The following is a 21,714-nucleotide window of genomic DNA, read 5'->3' on the forward strand; positions in this document are numbered from 1 at the left end:
GCTAACCAGACCAATCTCACTCCTGATGGTTGTTAATGTTTCAGATGTGGGTCTGCAACCCTAGGTAGAGAAGAGGCCAAGGTAGAAAATATGAATCTGAGGTAAAAAGAAATGAGGTACTTGTTTGCCTAATCAAGCCTCTCAATTAAACTAAACTTGAAGCCTGTCTTACCCTTGGACTTCTAGTGATGTCACCCGGTAAAGCCCATTTGTTTCAGTAAATAAGAGTTGGGTTTTCCATGACTTGCAACCAAAACCATTCTAACTTACAAAACGAGCAACTTTAATATTATGTATGAGAAATACTTCATTGTTACATGCTCTTTCTCCAGCATGTAACTCTGGAGTCAGAGTCTCTCTCTGTCACCCAAGCTGGAGTGCAGTGGCACAATCTCGGCTCACTGCAACCTCTGCCTCCCTGGTTTAAGCGATTCTCCTACCTCAGCCTCCCTGAGTAGCTGGGATTACAGGCGCCAGCCACCATGCCCGGCTAATTTTCGTATTTTTAGTGTAGACAGGGTTTTTCACTATTTTGGCCAGGCTGGTCTCGAACTCCTGACCTCAAGTGATCCTCCTGCCCACCTCAAAAAGCAACTTGATAAATCCACAGGCCCGGTATATTTTTAAAATTCTTTTAAATATAGTATACTTTTCTCTTTTTTTCCAGAATTAACCAGGAATCGCACACACAGCCTGAGGCTTTTAACCCGAGAACGGACAAAGGGGCCTGCTTGTGCAGTACAAGTATTTTTAAAGGTTAAACAAATTAAGTACATGAGGTCAGTTTTACCTAACGTAATAATAACGAACCAAAGTTTACAACAGGGAAGAAAAGCAAAGCACCAGCTGTCCCCGCCACCCCTGCCCGGTCTCCAAGGAGACACTGGAGAGCGCCACGGGGGCCGCGGGAGTCTGACGTCACAGGAACTGGGGGCGGTGGTGGCCCGCACACCCTATTGCGCATGCTCCCGCCTCCCGGCGCGGCCGGGCACAGTGCGCACGCGCGCGCGTGGGCTGGTTTGACGGGCAGTGGCGTCTGCGCCGTTGGTGAATGGCGTTGGTGGCGGGAAAGTTGAGTGTCTCCTGCGCCGAGCCTTCGGGGCGATGTGTAGTGACTTCCATAGGGCTGAGTCTGGGACCGAGGTGAGAGCCGCCGGGTTGGGAGCGAGGGAGATGGGAACAAGGCCGCAGGTGACCAGGGGAGCCGAGGGAACCCGGGGGGCTGGGAGGCTTGGGGCGGCGCGGCCTGGCCAGGCTGGGACCGGGCTCTCGGCCTGGACACCGGCGATGCTGGCACCCTCTGCCACCTCTCACCTGGGCCCCAGGGGTCCGCCCCTGGGCAACCTGGAGTCCTCCGAGGTGCGAGGACCGGGCGGAGGTGGAGGAAGTCTTTCTGGATAGTTTGGAAGACCTGCTGTCTGCCCAGATCGATATAACATAGGAGGTCTCTCCTCCCAAGAGTGATGGTCTAAAAACCCGTCACAGATTACTGTTGGAAGTGGCAAGCTATGCAAGAAAAGCTAGAAAAGAGAGGGGTCGCCCGTTGGAGCATTTGGAGCTTTTCTGGAACAGGTGGTGTTTGCGGAGGTTGCCTCACCTCCCTGTAGTCCACGTGTCTCTGCTTAGGGCATCTGGGTCTCGCGACCCCCCAGTATTCATTTCCAGCCCAGGTAGCTCCAGAGCCACACAAGCCGATGGAGGCCTCTCAAGAATTGAACTAAGTGTCCAGCGCTTACTGTGTGTCAACTACGGGTTAAGGGATAGGAGTAAGCAACAAAAGACAACTTCTGCCATTAAATAACTAGTAAGGGAGGCTGCTGTAAGAATTACAGTATTGCACAAAAGTTTGTTGTGCATTAGAGGGGCGGGCATCATGGAAGATGCAGGAGGAGATGACTGAAGTTCCAAGGACCATTTGAAATGATTTGGCAAGGAGGGGATGACATTCAGAGCGGAGACAGTGGGGAGTACATGGATTAAGCAAGAGCATGGCTTATTTAGATAACTGCAACTGTTTCTGTAAAATTGGAACAAAGGGAGTGAGGGACAATAGGTTGGGAAGTTAGCGCTCAGCAGTGGGCAGGGTATGAAGGATCTTTTTTTTTTTTTTTTTTTTTTTTGAGAGGGAGTCTTGCTCTGTCCCCCAGGCTGGAGTGCAGTGGCCGGATCTCAGCTCACTGCAAGCTCCGCCTCCCGGGTTTACGCCATTCTCCTGCCTCAGCCTCCCGAATAGCTGGGACTACAGGCGCCCACCACCTCGCCCGGCTAGTTTTTCGTATTTTTTTAGTAGAGACGGGGTTTCACCGTGTTAGCCAGGATGGTCTCGATCTCCTGACCTCGCGATCCGCCCGTCTCGGCCTCCCAAAGTGCTGGGATTACAGGCTTGAGCCACCGCGCCTGGCCTGAAGGATCTTTTATGTAGATGAGAGAGGAAGCAATCTCAAAAGAGTCAGCAAACTTTTTTGTGGAGGGCCATATGGTAAATATTTAGGCTTTGCAGGCCATGCCGTTTCTGTCACAACCACTCAACTCTGCTGTTCTAATGGGAAGGCAGTCATAGATAAAGGCACATGGCAGCGTTCCAAGAAAGCTTTGTGTTTTGGATTTGGCTTTCTGGCCATAGTTTGACAATCCCTGTTCCTAAAAAGTAGAGCCACTGCTTAGTATAAGAACGGCTACAGTTAAAATCATATATATATATGTTTAAAAATATATTTATATATAATATATAGAAAGCATATAATATATAAAAACACATTTTTTATATATAAATATATATTTTTCGAGATGAAGTCTTGCTCTTCTTCCCAGGCTGGAGCGCAGTGGTGCAATCTCAGCTCTCTGCAACTTCTGCTTCCCGGGTTCAAACGATTCTCCTGCCTCAGCCTCCCAAGTAGTTGGGACTACAGGCATGTGCCACCACACCCAGCTAACCTTTGTATTTTTAGTAGAGATGGGGTTTCCCTGTTTTGGCGAGGCTAGTCTGGAACTCCTGACCTCAGGCGATCCGCCTGCCTCAGCCTCCCAAAGTGCTGGGATTACATGTGTGAGCCACTGCGCCCTGCCAAAACCTTACGTTTAAATGATTATTTGAAACCCAGGTTAAGGTCTGATGATTTTTGCCATCAGAACAAGCCTCACATCCAAAAAATGGGAGTGTAGCACAGTTAAGTCATGGAACAAAGAACTTAACATCATATCATTTGCCTACCTTGTCTGTGTGGCAATCCTAAGCTAGTTCATATTATTCTGGAGTAGAGTGGGGTGGAATGGAGACTAGGAGCTAGGCGATTGGCGCTGCTCTGTTTTCCTTTTTATTAACAAAACCCGTTAAGCCAGCCTCTTTCACTTTAAGTGTCTTGGGGAACTGTGTGGCCACTGCCAAATTTGTTTGAACTCTAGCTGCTTTGCACATTCATCTACTTTGAGTTTACTTGGAGGGATTGTGTTGACGAATATATCTGAAGCCATAAGCTAACCCAAGAAACTGAAATAAGCTACTTTAATTTTTTTTTTTTTTTTTTTTGAGATAAGAGTCTCACTCTGTCGCCCAGGCCTGGAGTGCAGTGGCACGATCTCGGCTCACTGTAACCTCTGCCTCCCGGGTTCAAGCAGTTCTCCTGTCTCAGCCTCCTGAGTAGCTGGGACTACAGGCTCACGCCACCTTGCCTGGCTAATTTTTTTTTTTTTTTTTTTTTTTAGCAGAGACCAGGTTTCACTATGTTGGCCAGGCTGGTCTTGAACTCCTGACCTTGTGATCCACCTGCCTTGGCCTCCCGAAGTGCTGGGATTACAGGCATGAGCCACCACGCCCAGCCTCCTTTAAAATTTTAATTCGCTAGAATTAGAACCTAATAAAATAGTTAACCTTTCTTGTGAATATCAGGGAAAATACATTTCATATGGGGTCTTCAAGAAAATAAAGTTGTAAGAATATTTTTTTAGGCTGGGTGTGGTGGCTCCTGCCTGTAACCCCAGCACTTTGGGGGGTTGAGGTGGGCAGATCACCTGAGGTCAGGAGTTAAGAGAGAAACCCTGCCTCTACTAAAAATAAAAATTAGCTGGGTGTGGTGGTGGGCACCTGTAATCCCAGCTACTTGGGAGGGTGAGGGAGGAGAGTTGCTTGAACCCGGGAGGCAGGGGTTTCAGTAAGCCGACATCACGCCTCTGCAGTCCAGCCTGGGTGACAGAGCACAACTCGGTCTCAAAAAAAACGAATATATTTTTAGCAGATTCTAGGGTTGAAGTTTTTGGTAAGCCAGGTGGAGAGTGGAGAACATATGCGCCCTTGATTTAAAGAAGACAAGCATTTGACTACAGTTTACAATAGACAATCTATTTTTACCTTTGCATAGTAGCAATCGGATTTTTACTTTTATGTCTCATTGAGATTGTGAGAAAAGATTCAGTGATTTGGGCAGTAGTTTGGTATCATCCACTAAATGGCTTCATTTGCGTATAGTTGTTAAATAATGGTGTACTTTGCATTTTTTCAAGAATGGTAATATGCGTTGAGTTTAAAAATAATTGGTAAATAAAAAATGGGAAGTGTGTCCAGTTTTGGTTGCTATGCACAGCATGCCATGTTTTTTTTCTTTAAAAAACTAACTCAATTATATTTATTATTAAAGCAGTTCATGTACATGGCAGAAAATTCCAATAGCACTGAAGTGAAAAGTAGGAAATGTCTCCACATTATCATTACCCAAGGATAGCCCTGTGAATATCTGTACATTCTTCCAGGAATTTTCTAATGACATATTTTGGAGGCTGAGATATAGAGAATACTGGACTAGAAGTTCAGAAACCTTGGATCTGCCAGGAGCAAGCATTGTGATTTTGGATAAGTCATTTAACCTTTGCTGTACTTTTGTGAAATGAGGGTGGTAGACTGATTTCTCAGTTCCCTTACAGCTCATATACTTCTTTGTATCCTTTGAACTAAACACAGTGTCTGCATAGTAAACGTAAAGATTTACTGATAATAAAGGTTGGCTTTCTTAAAAAGAAAAGCTACAGGGTGGTCTTTTTGCTAGATGCAAATATTACATAAGACAAATATTTAATATTTCTTGTAAAATAATAATTGGTGTTGTGTAATCACAGACTTTTAGAATAATGCTTATCACCTTTTATCTTTGCTTCCTTTTTACCCAGAATAGAATCCATATTCCTTCATTATAATTATTCCATTATAATTGCCATCAAATTACTTGCCTCTTAACACCTCTAATCTATTTACCCAACCATAGTGAAAACCAACTGTCTACTTCCACTCAGCTAGAATATTACTAGAGAAAATCACAACTAGGCTGACTGGATTTTATTTTAAATTTGTATATTTTCATGTTTTTGAGAAAGGGTCTCGCTCTGTTAGGCTGGATGACACTGGCATGATTACAGCTCTCTGCAGCCTTGACCTCCTGGGGTCAGGTGATTCTCCCACCTCAGCCTCCCGAGTAGCTGGAACTAAAGGGACACACCACCTTGTCTGGCTAATTTTTGTATTTTTTGTAGTGATGGGGTTTCACCATGTTTCCCAGGCTGGTCTCAACTCCTGGGCTCAAGTGATCCACCTGCCTTGGCCTCCCAAAGTGTTGGGATTACAGGTGTGAGCCACGGTGCCTGGCTCCATTTTAAATTTATATTCATCAATCTTAAATGGGCACCCAGTCTAACTATATTTCTCTAGTAATTCACTTTCTCACTACAAAACATCCAACCTTCTCCTGGAATTCCAGACTCATGTTCTATCATCTTGACGTCACTATGTGTATGTTTAATAGGAATCCCAGATTTAACATATTCATCCTCAATTGTGTCTAGATCCAGGGAAAATATAATAAAGAATATATGTATTAGAGAAGGGTCTTGTATGTATCAATGTTAAATTTATGATTGTGATTGTAATGTGATTATGCAGAATACCTTTTTCCTCTTTTTTGAGTTTATTATTTTGGTTTTGTTTGTTTTTGTTTGTTAGGAATTTTTTTTGCTTAGATACATATTAAAGTAAATGAGGCGAAGTTCAACAAAAGAAAAAGTTAACTCAAATTTGGCAAAATGTTAGCAATTGGTGGATCTAGGTGAAGTTACTGGGTGTTCACTGTACTATTCTTACACTTTCTCTGGAGGTTTTCCTTTTTTTTTTTTTTGAGATAGAGTCTTGCTCCGTCGCACAGGCTGGAGTACAGTGGCCTGATCTCGGCTCACTGCAGCCTCCGCCTCCTGGGTTCAAGTGATTCTCCTGCCTCAGCCTCCTGAGTAGCTGGGATTACAGGCACCTGCCACCATGCCCGGCTAATTTTTGTATTTTTAGTAGAGATGGGGTTTCACCATATTGGCCAGGCTGGTCTTGAACTCCTGGCCTCGTGATTCACCCGCCTTGGCCTCTCGTAGTGCTGGGATTACAGGTGTGAGCCACCGCACCCGGCCAAATTTTTCAAAATTTAAAACTTGGGGGCAAAAACTTAATGTGCCTCAAACTGAAGTCTTGTTGACTACCACACACGTGCACTCACCCCCAGCCTGCTGCTTTTCAGGTCTTCCCTGTCTTGTTAAACGGCGGCTTCATTCTACCTGGTGCATAAGCCAAACACCTTGGAGTCCTCCTTGACTCTGCTTGTTCTCACATAACTCCTGTCAGTCCACTTGATTCATAAGCAAATTCTGTCTCCTGTACATTCAGCATACATTGTGAAATTGACCACTCCTCACTGTCTTTACCGCAGCCATCATTCCTGCTGCTGTCGCCAGCACCTCCTTTTATTGCGGCAACCTAAATGGTCTCCGCTTCCAACCTTTCCACACTTACCCCAGGCTATTTTCTACATAATATCCAGAGTGATTCATTTTAAACATAAGCAGACTCTACTGCCAAAAGCTTCCCAGAGGCTCCCGTATCATTTACAGTAAAATCCAGAGTCCTTATCCTCTGATATAGCATCACCCTGTAGTCCCACCCATACCTTCTGTCTCAGTCTCCTGCCCTTTTGTTCTCATCTCCTGCTGTCCCAGTCTTCTTCAGACATTGTCCCTTGAATATGCCAAACATGGTTCCATGTCAGAGCTGTTTGCACTTCCTGATCATTCTGCCTCGATTGTGCTTCCCTCAGAAATTCACATAGCTCACTTCCTCAGGTGCTTCCAGTTTCCGCTCAGATGTCAGCAAACAGGAGAAGCCTTTCCTGCTCATCTGTGTGGAGCAGCCCTCCTGTCAGCCCTGACTCCTTTACCGTTTGTTCTTTTTTTTTTGAGATGGAGTCTTGTTCTTGTCCAGGCTGGAGGGCAGTGGTGCTATCTCGGCTCAATGCAACCTCTGCCTCCCGAATTCAAGCGATTCTCCTGCCTTAGCCTCCCGAGTAGCTGGGACGATGGGTGTGTACCACCACACCCAGCTAATTTTTGTATTTTTAGTATAGACCGGGTTTCGCTATGTTAGCCAGGCTGGTCCCAAACTCCTGACCTCAGGTGATCCTCCTGCCTTGGCCTCCCAAAGTGCTGGCATTACAGGCGTGAGCTACTGCACCCGGCCAAGTGTTCATTTTATATTTACTCAAATACTATGATTTTTCAGTTAATAAGGGTTGCTCCTAAAAAAAAGGGGGGGAATTATGATTTTATCCTTCTGAAAATTATATATACTGATTCTTTTCAGAATTTCCTCTTCCTAAAGTAGAGTAATATTTTTTTCTCTTCTTGGGCCAAAAGAAGATAAAAGTAAATAAATAATAGAGTCATAATTTTTGCTCCTAGGAAAGGGCAACTTCTGTACTTGTGAGATGGGTCCCCTCCGTCCCATGCGTCCTCCTCAAGGACATCACACCTGCCGTCCTTCCCACTTCAGTCGTTTTTCTCTGCCTTCTGCATTTTTTCTCCCCGTCTTTTCCATCAGGATCCCATCCTAAAACAATGGAAACAAGACAAACGAAAGACCTCCCTCTCCACCACCCCCCACCCCAGTTCTGTACCCTTCGTCACAGCGATGAGTGGTCCTTGCTCTCTGCCCCCACTTCCTCCTCTCACAGCAGCCTTAGCCCACTGTGTTCTGCTTCCCTCTCCACCCTGTTCATTGAAAGTGCTCCCATCACGGTGATCAACCACCAGCTGCCAGTGCGGCACTCGTTTCTGTGTCCTCCTCCTACTGGACCTCACAGTTGATCATGTATCTTCCTTCCCTCAGGACTCTTAAGGGCCTGCCTCAGTCCAACTTAGGCCTAAAGGAATACAGGAAAATGCATGCTTCCTGCAGGCAAGCTGTCTGAGGAGGGGGCAGATTCATGCATGTCTAGTTTCTGCTCTTAAAATTACCCGTAGAAAAATCTCTCTTTCCTGGAAGAAGAGAGAAGGAAAAGATGGGAGAAAATGCCAGAAGTATTTTTCCAGCGGAATTCTTCCCATACAAATGGGGTAATGAGTATTTCACCATCAGGAAGCTCCTGCAGTTTTGATTTTGTGCTTTCCTGCCTCTTGCTATGATCTTGCATATAGATTATTTTTTATGTCTAAATGAAATTTTGAAGCAGTCTGATAAAATTTTCTAATCTTAAGGATTCATTTAATGGAATTAACAAACTGGGAAACTTCTTAAATTTAAAATTTAGTACTACAATCATGATAAACTGTCCATGAAAAAAACTTTTAAAAAATAGTCACGTATAGATAATTTTCGCTTGACTTTTTATGTATTCTTCTATTTTCCCTTTCCTCTTACAGGATGATTGCTTTTTAAAAAGTAATTATAAGGCCGGGCATGGTGGATCCACGGGGCCAGGAGATCGAGACCATCCTGGCTAACATGGTGAAACCCCATCTCTACTAAAAATACAAAAAAAAAAAAAAAACATTAGCCAGGCATGGTGGCGGGTGCCTGTAGTCCCAGCTACTCGGAAGGCTGAGGCAAGAGAATGGTGTCAACCCGGGAGGTGGAGCTTGCAGTGAGCTGAGATTGTGCCACTGCACTCCAGCCTGGGTGACTGAATAAGACTCCGTCTCAAAAAAAAAAAAAGTAATTAAGAAAGCAGCAGCCCTTCAGGGAATATACTTAGAAAACAATGGTATTTGAGTAATAGTTGTCTTTTCCATAAAATTTAGACAAATGCTTTACTGAAGAGCCAGTACCATGCCTTGAAGGACAACTGAATTTTCAAAGTGGCAGAGAAGTCTGATTTCACATGTGATGGAGAATTAGTCCTCTGATTCTAGGAAATGCGGTGATAAGGGCCAAGCTTTACATTGATCCCACATGTCCTCACATCACTACAGCTCTCCTTTGCCTCCTACTCATTCCAGCTGCTCTCTGCTTTCCCTGTGCTACCAGGTTACACACACATTTTTGCTTGAAGTGAACTGCCTCTACATATCAGTAGTACAACTATTAAGACTTGTATTTGGTCGGGCGCAGTGGCTCAGGCCTGTAATCCCAGCACTTTGGGAGGCCGAGGCAGGTGGATCACCTGAGGTCAGGAGTTCGAGATCAACCTGGCCAACATGGTGAAACCCCATCTGTATGAAAAATACAAAAATTAGCCAGGCGTAGTGGCTCACGCCTGTAATCCCAGCTACCTGGGAGGCTAAGGCAGGAGAATCACTTGAACCTGGTAGGCGGAGGTTGCAAAGAGCCAAGATGCTGCCAATGTACTCCGGCCTGGGCAACAGAGCGAGACTCCGTCTCAGGAAAAAAAAAAAAAAAAGAATTGTATTCACTGTTTTGTATTCAGGGGTAAAAAAGACAAAGGAAAAAAAAATATTCAACATGTCGGTGGAAATCCAGGCCTCTTACAGAGCAAGGTTGGGAATATTTGGTTTCGCATGTTTGCTGCTTTAGGTAGCCTTTTCCACTGCTTAAACTGGTTTGAAACCTTGCCAGTGAGTGGGGTCCATTTCCAAGCAGATTTAATCACAAAAGGGGTGAGGAGATAAACCTTTATCCAAATGGGTCTTGTCTTAGGCCATTCTTGCATTCCTAAGGAATACCTGAGTCTGGATAATTTATTTCAAAAGAGGTTTAATTGTCTCCCGGTTCTGCAGGCTGTACAGAAAGCATAGTGGCATCTACTTCTGGGGAGGCCCCAGGAAGCCTCCAATCATGGTGGAAGGCACAAGAGCAGGCCCGTCACCTGGTGAAAGCAGGAGCAAGAGGAGAGAGAATAGTGGAGAGGGATGTGTGACACGCGTTTAAGTGACTAGATCTCTTGTCATGGGCTCACTTATCACCAAGGGGATGGGCCCAACCCATTCAGAAGGATCTGCCCCCGTGATCCAAACACCTCCCACCATCAGGCCCTACCTCCAACAATGGGGATTATGATTCAACATGAGATTTGGGTGGGAACAAATAGACAAACTATATCAGGTCTTATGTACATGTTTGTTTTATACATGTCATTCATTTCTGGTTAATTTAAGCACTCCCTGCTTTAGTGTAAGCTTTTTTTTTTCTTTTTTTTTTTTTTTTGAGGTGGAGTTTTGCTCTTGTCACCCAGGCTGGAGTGCAATGGCATGATCTCAGCTCACTGCAACCACCACCTCCTGGGTTCAAGCGATTCTCCTGCCTCAGCCTCCTGAGTAGCTGGGATTACAGGCACCTGCCACCACGCCCAGCTAATTTATTGTATTTTTATTAGAGAGGGGGTTTTGCCATGTTGTCCAGGCTGGTCTTGAACTCCTGACCTCAGGTGATCCACCCACCTTGGCCACCCAAAGTGCTGGGATTAGAGGCGTGAGCCACCACGCCCAGACTAGCGTAAGCTTTTCTAAATGATGTTTAAAAGCAATTATATGGGCCGGGCATGGTGGCTCAGTGAGCCTGTAATCCCGGCACTTTGGGAGGCCAAAGCGGGCGGATCACCTGAGTTCAGCAGTTCAAGACCAGCCTGACCAACATGGCAAAACCCTGTCTCTACTGAAAATACAAAAATTACCTGGCATGGTGGCACATGCCTGTAATCCCAGCAACTCAGGAGGCTGAGGAAGGAGAATTGCTTGAACCCGAGAAGACGGAGGTTGCAGTGAGCTGAGATCATGCCACTTCACTCCAGCCTGGGTGATAGAGTGAGACTTGGTCTCAAAAAAAAAAAGAAAGTCTATATAATATGTATTCTACTAAACAGGCAATATACTGATTGCCCTAAAACAGAGCAATGTTTTGTCAGTACCTTGATTGTAGTCATAAGGATGTGTACTCATGGACTTCTGTGTAATAGAGGTTTGCATCAGTTATCCAAACCTGAACATCTAAATAGTTGGAGGTTCTTTACTCTCCCCATTCTTTCCCAGTTCTGCCTGCGCATGCCTTGTTTGCTTATAGTTTAATAGGCAGCTATTAAGTTTCTACTAAGCATAAAGCATTGCATTTTGGAATTGGTAACCAAGCCAGTATTGATCTCTTTCCTTTTAAGTGTTTATATCCAGATGAGGGAGACTGGCTGGCAATATGTTCTTAAGGATAGTAATAGCTTCATGGAGGGAAGGAGCCTTGAAGAATGCCCAGAATTTTCATTCATTCAGTAGAGAATTTAGTTGGAGGAAATAGGGTAAAGATATTCCAGGTAGAAGGAAAAAAAGCATTTCTCTATCAGTGCACAGTTTATATGTACCTGAAATAACTATGTACCAAAATCTCTCACTCAAAAGTCACTCTCATGCAGGTTAGAATTGACCAACTCTCTTTTATGCCTTTACAATGCCCCATGTGTATTTCTGTTACAGCACCTGCCTAACTTTATTGTACCTTTTTTTTTTTTTTTTTTTTTTTTTTTTTTTTTTTTTTTTTTACAACTTTTTGACTGCTTAGTTTAAATAGGTCACACTATGTTGCTAGTGAGGTCTCACTGTGTTGCTAGCCTTGGCTCAAGAAAGTGCTGGGATTACAGGCATGAGCCACGATGCCCTGCCTCCCCATCAGTTTAGTTGAAAACAGCAACTGTGTTGGCTACATCTTTATATCCCTAGCACTTACCGCAGTTCCTGGAACATACTTGACTTGCATGAAATGTTCACCGGTAAATGGCCGGGCGCGGTGGCTCACACCTCTAATCCCAGCACTTTGGGAGATTGGGGCAGGCAGATCACTTGAGGTTAGGAGTTCGAGACCAGCCTGGCCAACGTGGTGAAACTCCATCTCTACTAAAAATAGAAAAAGTAGCTGGATGTGGTGGTGGGCGCCTATAATCCCAGTTACTCAGGAGGCTGAGGCAGGAGAATCACTTGAACCCAGGGGGTTGCAGTGAGCTGAGATTGCGCCTCTGCACTCCAGCCTGGGCGACAGAGTGAGATTCCGTAAAATGTTTACCATTAAATGTCTGTATAATTGAGCATTATCCCTTTTGCAGACTGCAAGCTTGCTCCAGCAATGCTGCTGCTGCTGAAGACGTTTGGGACACCTTGTTAGTGTTCAAGTTTCCACTAAAGGAATGGTTGAAAGAAGTCAGATAGTTGCCCAGACAGGACCTCAGATGGCTTTCCTCCTGTTTTTTAATTTTTACCTTTATTTTTCTGTAGAGGTGGGATCTCACTATGTTGCCCAGGCTAGTCTTGAACTCTTGGCCCCAAGTACTCCTCTTGCCTCAGCCTCTCAAAGTGCTTGGATGACAGGTGTGAACCACTGCACCTGGCCTGATTTTCAGTTTAATAGGTCCAAAAACTCAGTTTAGTCCTTGTACTCATATTTGATTAGTCTTAGTGATACTGAGGTTGTACAGTGTAGTAGAAAAATTCCAGGCTTTGAGAATCACAGAGATCTTGATTAAATCCTGGCTCTGGCATTTACCAGTTTTCTCATGTGAAAAGCAGAATAGTAACAAATAGGGTTGATGTAACAATTAAAGGATATAATATAAAGAATGTACTGCTGATACCACAGTAAGCTCAAATAACTATTATTAGATAGCTATTGTTACAATAATAGAACTTAGCAGATGCTGATTTACAATCCAAATATCAAATCTATTGACTCACAATATTAGTGAAACTGTCAAATAGATTAAAATTGTTATGTCCACTGTGTATTCTTTTCTAGTTAGGAAATTTTGCCTTGGAAAGGTTGCTTAGAGAATTAAGAGAAACAGTTTGTCATAATGGCTACCATCACCAAGCTCTGATGCCTGATGTATTAGTCTTCCCTAAGAGGATTAAACTGTCACGTCAAGCAGAATTTACTTGGGTTCCCTTTATCCTGGACACTTAACAAACTCTTCTTTCGCTCTGAAACTGCAGGTTGACCATACCTTGCTTCTATTGACTCTTTCATTGAATCTGGACATCATTAATTTTAATTTTCTATAATAGGCCTATGTCAGATTTTTGGAGTACCTCTTTTCTTGTCCATGGAGGATATGTTCCAAGACCCCCAGTGGATGCTGAAACTACAGATAGTAATGAACCCTATATACACTATGTTTTTTCCCATACAGTAATGAACAGGTAGTGAATACAGCATGGATATGCTGGATAAAGGGATGATTCATGTCCCACTTGGGGCAGAACAGGATGGTACGATATTTTATTATGCTACTCAGAATGACATGCAATTGAAAACTTATATATTTCTAGAATTTTCTGTTTAATAGTTAAGAACTGTGGTTGGCTATAACTGAAACCACAGAAAATGAAACTGCAGATAAGGGGGGACAAGTGTATTTTCTGCTTATGTTTAGAAGTTTCTCTTTTTTTTTTGAGATGGAGTCTCGTTCTGTCTCCTAGGCTAGAGTGCGGTGGTGCGATCTCGGCTCACTGCAACTTCCACCTTCTGGGTTCAAGTGATTCTCCTGCCTCACCTCCCGAGTAGCTGGGATTACAGGTGCCCACCACCACACCTGGCTAATTTTTTGTATTTTTAGTAATGATGGGGTTTCACCATGTTGGCCAGGCTGGTCTCGAACTCCTGACCTCAGGTGATCCACCTGCCTCGGCCTCCCAAAGTGCTGGGATTATGGGTGTGAGCCACAATTACAATTGTTAATTGTAATATTAACAATTCACTTGGCTTGTGAATTGTAATAATATTATCCATTACTTGTAAATTTAAATCCATTTCCTATTTCTGGGAGGTTCTTTCACCCCCTTTATAATTCAGTATACTCTGCTTTGACATTGTAAAACGTTGCTTTGGATATTCTCAATGGTGGACAGTTTTTCTCCTTTGAAAATAAATTTGATTTTTTAAGTAACAGAGGAAAGTCTGATGCAGATTGCCTAATCCTTGTGAGTAACTAAGAGGAGCAATACTATCTTCACTCAAAAGAGTCCTGTCAATAAAATTATAATGCTTTTTTTTTTTTTTTTGAGATGGAGTTTCGCTTTTGCTGCCCAGGCTGGAGTGCAGTGGTGGGATCTCGGCTCATCGCAACCTCTGCCTCGGATTCAAGCGATTATCCCGCCTCAGCCTCCTGAGTAGCTGGGATTACAGGCATGTGCCACCACACTTGGCTAATTTTGTATTTTTAGTAGAGATAGGGTTTCTCCATGTTGGGCAGGCTGGCCTCGAACTCCCAATCTCAGGTGATCCACCCTCGACCTCCCAAAGTGCTGGAATTACAGGCGTGAGCCACCACGCCTGGCCTATAATACTTCCTTGAATATTATTTTGCCAGGATTTCTCAGGGGTGAGGATTCTAAAGTGTTTTGAGTAATGACAGTAAGAGTAAACAATTGGAGTGTCTTCCCAAGTTAATCTAATGATGATGTTATTCATTCGTATACATGCCTTTGAAGATATTTTGTAGTCGTTTCCACGTGCTTTTTCTTGTCCATGAAAGCCTCTCCGTCTTGCTGAGCGCGGTGGCTCACGCCTGTAATCCCAGCACTTTGGGAGGCTGAGGCAGGTGGATCACCTGAGGTCAGGAGTTTGAGACCAGCCTGACCAACATGGCGAAACCCCATCTCTACTAAAAATATAAAAATTAGCAAGGCATGGTGGCACATGCCTGTAATTCTAGCTACTCAGGAGGCTGAAGCAGGAGAATCGCTTGAACCCAGGAGGCAGAGGTTGCAGTGAGCCGAACTTGTACCACTGCACTCCAGCCTCGATGACAAAGCGAGATTCTGTCTCAAAAAAAAAAAAAAATCTGTATTTTTCTTTGAGTTATATTCTTGCGGTCTTATAGCCCAGTGGTTCTTATACGTTGTAGCCTTAGGACTACAGAACACATTTAAAAATGGGAGATTCCACTGGGCATGGTGGCTCATGCTTGTAATCCCAGCACTTTGGGAGGCTAAGGTGGGAGAATTGCTTGAGCCCAGGAGTTCGAGACCAGCCCGGACAACACAGGGAGACCCTGCCTTTGCAAAAAGTAAAAAAATTAGCCGGGTGTGGTGGCACATACCTGTGGTCCCAGCTACTCAGGAGGCTGATATGCAAGGATCTCATGGGCCCAAGAGGTCACGACTGCAGAGAGCCATGATGGCATCACTGCACTCCAGCCTGGGTGACAGAGCAAGACCCTGTCTCAAAAAAAAAATTGAAGAATCTAAAGAGCTTTTGTTTATGTTATATGTATCCATGAAACAGAAATTTAAATTTTTAAAATATTTACATTCATGTACAGTGACACATTGAATATTTTCATAAAACATTTTTATGAAAAATAGCTGTATTTTTCTAAGAAAAATCTTAGAAAAGTGATGTCGTTTTACATATTTGCAAATCTTTTTAATATCTGGCTTAATAGAACTGGGTTCTTATGCATTCTGTTATCATATGTTGATCGGGTTAAAGTACACGAAGAACATCCATCCTCTCAGAGAAAGTCACGTTGGGAAAGGGAGGAGTATTTTAAGACCTTTTCAGAGAATTATAGATATTCTTCTTGGTTACTGTACCAAACCTTGACAAGTAGTAGTTTTCCTAAAGGCTAACTATAATGTGGGATATAAAATCTTAAGACCTTGGCCAGGTGCAGTAGCTCATACCTGTAATTGCAGCACTTTGGGAGGCCAAGGCAGGTGGATCACTTGAGCCTAGGAGTTCGAGACCAGCCTGGGCAACATAGTGAGACCCTGTCTCCTAAAAATAACAAAAAATTAGCTGGACATAGTGGCACGAGCCTGTAGTCCAGCTACTTGGGAGGCCGAGGTGGGAGGATCACTTGAGCCTGGGAGGTTGAGGCTCATCGTGCCATTGTACTCCAGCCTGGGTGATGGGAGTAAGTTACACCCTGTCTCAAAAAAAAAAAAAAAAGTCTGTCTTACAGTTGGAGTGAAATCTACCCAGGAATGATTTCACATCATGCATCTTTTGGATGGTTCACTGAGTTATGTGTTAGGCACAGTTCTCCAGAGGAGACACGACCAATAGGATACATGTAGATACCTAAGAGGAAATTTATTATGGAAATTGGCTCACATTGTTACCAGGGTGGCAAGTCCGGTTGGGATCCACAGTCCTCAGTTCTTGTCTTCTTGGAAGAAAGAATTCAGCCAAGATTCAAGGCAGGAGTGAAGGTTTTTTGAAGTAACGTTCATTTGGAAGGGACCAAATGGACAACTTGAAATATTGAATGCCCCTATTTCCTGATCCTTCCTGGTCTCCTCTCATCCTTCTCCTTGGGTGGGCTGCTGGCTAATTGCCTCATGTGCAGTGACTTGCCAGTATCTGAAAGGGTCCACAGGTGCCATTTGGTGTTTGGAGTTCTGTGCATGCTTGCGTAGGGCAATTTTCCCTTACTGGTCTACTGCTCCCAGAGGAGGGTCATGTACTGGTCACACTCCACCATTTTGCTCCTTACTGCACATTCCTGGACATATTTGCTCAATTCCTAGGATCTTATCAGGAAGTTGTTGCCCATAAGCCCAAGATGTTTCCTGTTAGGAAATTTTCCCCTCCCTGGTGCCAGCTGCAATCAGTTATCATTCCTGAAGAGGCCACCTGGACATTCCTTGGGGCCTGTCCTGCCCCACTCACACCTGCCTGTCTACCTACTCTAACAGCATGATTATGGAGGCCAAGAATTCCCAGACACACCATCTGCAAGCTGGGGAACCAGAAAGCCTGTGGTGTAATTCAGTCTGAGTCTGAAGGGCTGAGGGCCAGGAGGGCCCATGGTGGAACTCCCAGTCCAGGGCTTTAAAGGCTTGAGAATGGTGAAGGGTTGCGGGACAGGCAGCACTGGGGTAAGTCCCAGAATCAGGGGCTCCGATATCTGAGGGCAGGAGATGGGTGTCCCAGCTCAAGAAAAGAGGGATTGGAGGATGCCCGTCCACATTGGTGAGGATGGATCCTCTTTAATCAGTCTACTGATTGAAATGCTCATGTCCTCCAGAAACACCCTCATAACACACCCAGAAATCATGCTTTACCAGCTATATGGGCATCTCTTAACCTAATCTAGTTGACACATACAATTAACCATCACAGCCACCTTCAGGCTTAATAAGTCTCTAGAAGAACTCAGAACTCAATGAAAGCTGTTATGCTCATGGTTATGGTTTGCAACAGCAAAAGGATATAGATTAAAATCAGCCAAGGGAAGAGACACAATAGGACAAAGTTCAGGAAGTTCCAAGCACAGAGCTTCCAGCTGTCCTCTCCCAGTGGAGTCATCAACAGTGCTAAATTCTCCCAGCAGCAATGTGTGACAATAGACAGAATATTGGCAAGCAGGGAATCTCAGCTAGACTCTGATGTCCAAAGGTTTTATTGGGGCTCTGCCATGTGGACATAGTCAACTGCCTGCATAGCTGACCTTAGCTTCCAGCACCTCCAGGTTGGCCTGTCACTGCATGACCCAAAGCCCCCACCATAAATCATTCTTGTGTAGCCCAAGGTTCCCTTGTAAACAGACACTATTTTTTGTTGGGGGGTGGTAGGGGACAGGGTCTTGCTCTGTTGCCCAGGCTGGAGTGCAGTGGCACAATCTTGGTTCACTGCAGCCTTGACCTCCAGGACTCAAGCGATTCTTCTCTGTCAGTCTTCTGAGTAGCTGGGACTACAGGCGTATGCCACCATGCCCAGCCAATTTTTGTATTTTTTGTAGAGACAGTGTTTCGCCATGTTTCCCAGGCTGGTCTTAAACTCCTGGGCTCAAGCGATCCTCCCACCTTGGCCTCCTGAAGTACTAGGATTACAGGCGAGAGCCACTGTGCCCTGCCCAAAGACACTTTTATCAGGCAAGACATTCCAAGGGTTTAGAATTACCGCTCAGGAGCCAAGGACAAAAACCAGACCTCCCTTTGGGCAAGGTTAAATTGTTCACTACACAGTATGTTTCTCATGTCATCACAAAGAATATTTTTTAAATATTTTTTACAGTGTACTCAAGGGTCATAATTTAGTAAAACCAGCCTTTTTTTTTTTTTTTTTTTTTCATCAAAGACATTCTTACATAAAACTGGTTTTGTTTGTTCTGCTTGAGTGCAGGTAGTGCTTGGCGATGTGTGCTAATACATTTCCACACCACTGCCTTGATTACGCTAGCTGTCAGCAGGTACCCACTATTGCTTTTACGACCTTAATGTCAAACTAGGCAAATAACATCTTAATTTTTACTTTTTCTGTTTACGAAAATAGTTTCGGCCACGGTTATGCCCTCAGAACCTCTGCTCTAGCTAAGCACCCTATATCTTTACCTTGTTTTATGACATAAAGCAAGAGGACCGAGACTGTACATTCTTTGAGGGGAGGTTGCCATCTTCATCTTTGTAGTCAACATTTTACCTAGCACAGTGCTTCATATGCAACAGAAATTCAACGAACGCCTGTTAAATGAATGCATAGAACTTTTAATCACTTTAGGAAGTCTTTCCACAACTTGATTTGGTTTTTAAAAAATGCAAATAAAAGGTGACTATTTCTTCCCATTTGTGATAGATTTTTTTTCTTTTGTCATATAGAAGCATTGTCAAATCTGTGCTGATTCCCAAGAAACTTGAGAATCAGTTTTGATTCCCTGGAGAATCAGTTTTGTCTCTCTTGTGACAGTTAAATCCTTCACCGAGGTTGCCGCCTGTGATCCTAATGACTTCTGTCATGGTGCAGACACTCCTCCTCCAGACTAGGGTGACAGACTCCAGCCCTCTCCACGTATGGTTTTACTCTCCTCACATCTGTTCCCTGGTAACCACCAAGATGGTCTGTTTGAAACGTGGATAGGCTGGGCACGGTGGCTCACGCCTGTAATCCCATCAGATTGGGAGGCCGGTGGGGGCGGATCATTTGAGGTCAGGAGTTTGAAACCAGCCTGGCCAACATGGTGAAACCCCATCTCTACTAAAAATACAAAAATTAGCCAGCCGTGGTGGTGGGCGCTTGTAATCCCAGCTACTCAGGAGGCTGAGGCAGGAGAATCACTTGAGCCCAGAAGGCAGAGGTTACAGTGAGCAGAGATCGCACCACTGAACTCCAGCCTGGGCAACAGGACAAGACTCTGCCTGAAAAAAAAAAAAAAAAAAAAAAAAAGGATAATAAGCCAGGTACTCTTTTCACATATTTAATCCTCACCATCCTTACGAGGGAGGGTGCTGTTTGTTATCCTCACTTTACAGATGAGAAGCCTGAGGACCTCAGTGACCTAGCAGGTCTGGCTCTGGGGTCCCAGATGTCTCCTCTTAACTATGTGCTAAATACTTCTCACTGCTTAGTGTCACACCTGTTGGCTGTTGTCTACAAGCCAAAGATAAGCTCCCAAACATGACATCTGAGCCCTTCCATGCTCTGACTTCTGCTCTTAGGGCTTCCCTGTGTCCTGCCTGTTTGGTGCTGCTATAGTCTCTAGGAGTTCAAATCTGCGCACAGCGTCCCTGTGCACAGTGCTGTTTATAGCCTCTGCACTGCGGCTGCTCCTGTCCCTGCTAGCAGGTCTGCTAGGCCTGCCTGTACCCCTTTCACCTGGCAGAGTCTTACTTAGGAGAGAGCTCAGGTGGTGACTGCTCAAGGAAGTTCTCCTCCACCTTTCTCCTTTGTCCCCTTCCCCAGTGAAATGAAGAGCTCACAATGAGTGGGGCAGACAAATGAAGGCAGGTAACTGTAACAAGTGTGGTAAGAATTACAATGTGAGAGTTAATTATAAGGAAGGTAAAAATTTTTCCATAGCAGTTTGTCCTATATCCTAAACTAGACTATCCATTCCTTTGAGGGTACAGACTCATACTGTCAGTATTTGGTAGATAAACAAAAAGTAAAATATCTGAAAAATAAGTAAACACAGCATTTCTCCTAAACTAGATTTCCTATTTCATATTTTCTTCCAAATCCACAAAATTATGAAAAATTTTTTTTGAGATGGGGCCTCACTCTGTCACCCAGGCTGCAGCCTCTGCCTCTTGGGCTCAAGTGATCTTCCCACCTCAGCCTCCTGAGTCGCCGGGATTACCGTGTCTCAGGTGATTACCGTGTCTCAGTTAATTACCGTGGGATTACCATGCCCAGCTAATTTTTGTATTTTTTTATAGAGTCGGTTTCACCATGTTGGTCTCAAACTGGACTCAAGTGATCTGCCCACCTTGGCCTCCCAAAGTGTTGGGATTACAGGTGTGAACCACAGCACCCAGCCTAAAGTTTTGAAATCTTACAGACTTTCGGAAAATGGTATAAATACAGATGTGTAGGATTTTCTATTTTTAAATAATGAGTTTTCCTTCTCTCTTTTCTTTTGTAAGCTCCTTGCCCGACTTGAAGGTAGAAGTTCCTTGAAAGAAATAGAACCAAATCTGTTTGCTGATGAAGATTCACCTGTGCATGGTAAAAATACAACCTTTATAAAAATATAAATGCAAATAAAGCTTTATAAAAGGATTTTTCACATCAGCTCACATGTATACACGTATTCCTGCAAGAGGTTATACAGGTTAAACTGTCCAGTTGAAAACTGAGACACAGGTTGTGACAGGCAGCTTTTAAGCTTTCCTCACCGGTGTCAGACAAGATAAGTTTGCTTCTCTGCAGTAAATCTTCAGAGTCTGCCTTGACCTCTGTCTTATTGCCAACACACAATATTTATGCAAGTCCTGCTATTATAGTTTATTTTGAAATTATTTTTCTTTAGAAGTTTGCGGAGTTACAGGGAAGTCCTTAGGTACCCAATTGTTCTCTTAGTATTTCTACAACAGGGAAAACTTACAAAGGGCGTGTGCTTAGGTTGATTTTTTTTCTTTTAATGTAGCGGCTTCACAGAGATAAAATTCACCCACTTAAGTGTGCAGTTAAGTGATTTTTAGTATATTACACAGTTGTGCAACCATTACCACAACTGATTTTAGAGCATTTTATCTCCTCATAAAGAAGCTCATTTCTAATCATTGTCATCTCCCATGTTCCCCAGCTCTAGGCAACTACTAGTCTACTTTCTAACTATAGATTTGCCTTTTCTGGACATTTCGTATAACTGGAATCATGTAATATGTGATCTTCTGTGACTGTCCTTTTTTACTTTGAATAATTTGCATTGTATAATTCATTGTCACCACATCATAACACATATTAGTAGTTCACTTTTTGTTAAATATTTCATTGCATGGGTATGCATGTTGCTTATCCGTTTGTTAGCGGATGGACATTTGGGTTGTTTCATTTGCTGGCTGTTATGCATAATTGCTGCTGTGGTTATCTGTGTACGTGTTTTTCTGTGGATAGATGTTTTCAGTTCTATCGGGTAATACCTAGCATAGGCGTTGCTAGGTCATATGGCAATTCTACATTTAACCTTTTGAGAAACTGCCAGACTGTTTTCCAGAGGAGCTTCACATTTTATTTGCACCGTCATTGCATTGCCAGCAATGCAA

General features: G+C 43.9%; 1 protein-coding gene across 1 annotated transcript in view; it reads left to right on the plus strand.

Moving 5' to 3' along the window:
* Nucleotides 1-983: 983 nt before the first annotated feature.
* Nucleotides 984-21,714, plus strand: part of XRCC2 (X-ray repair cross complementing 2) — a 32,348-nt gene continuing 11,617 nt past the window's right edge. The window contains exons 1-2 of the mRNA XM_050785914.1: nucleotides 984-1,143; nucleotides 20,593-20,674. Of these exons, the coding sequence (XP_050641871.1) occupies nucleotides 1,105-1,143; nucleotides 20,593-20,674 (121 nt within the window). The 5' untranslated portion in view covers nucleotides 984-1,104. The remainder of the gene's footprint in view (nucleotides 1,144-20,592; nucleotides 20,675-21,714) is intronic.

The sequence above is a fragment of the Macaca thibetana genome, chromosome 3, assembly GCF_024542745.1.
Source record: "Macaca thibetana thibetana isolate TM-01 chromosome 3, ASM2454274v1, whole genome shotgun sequence".
NCBI lineage: Eukaryota > Metazoa > Chordata > Mammalia > Primates > Cercopithecidae > Macaca > Macaca thibetana.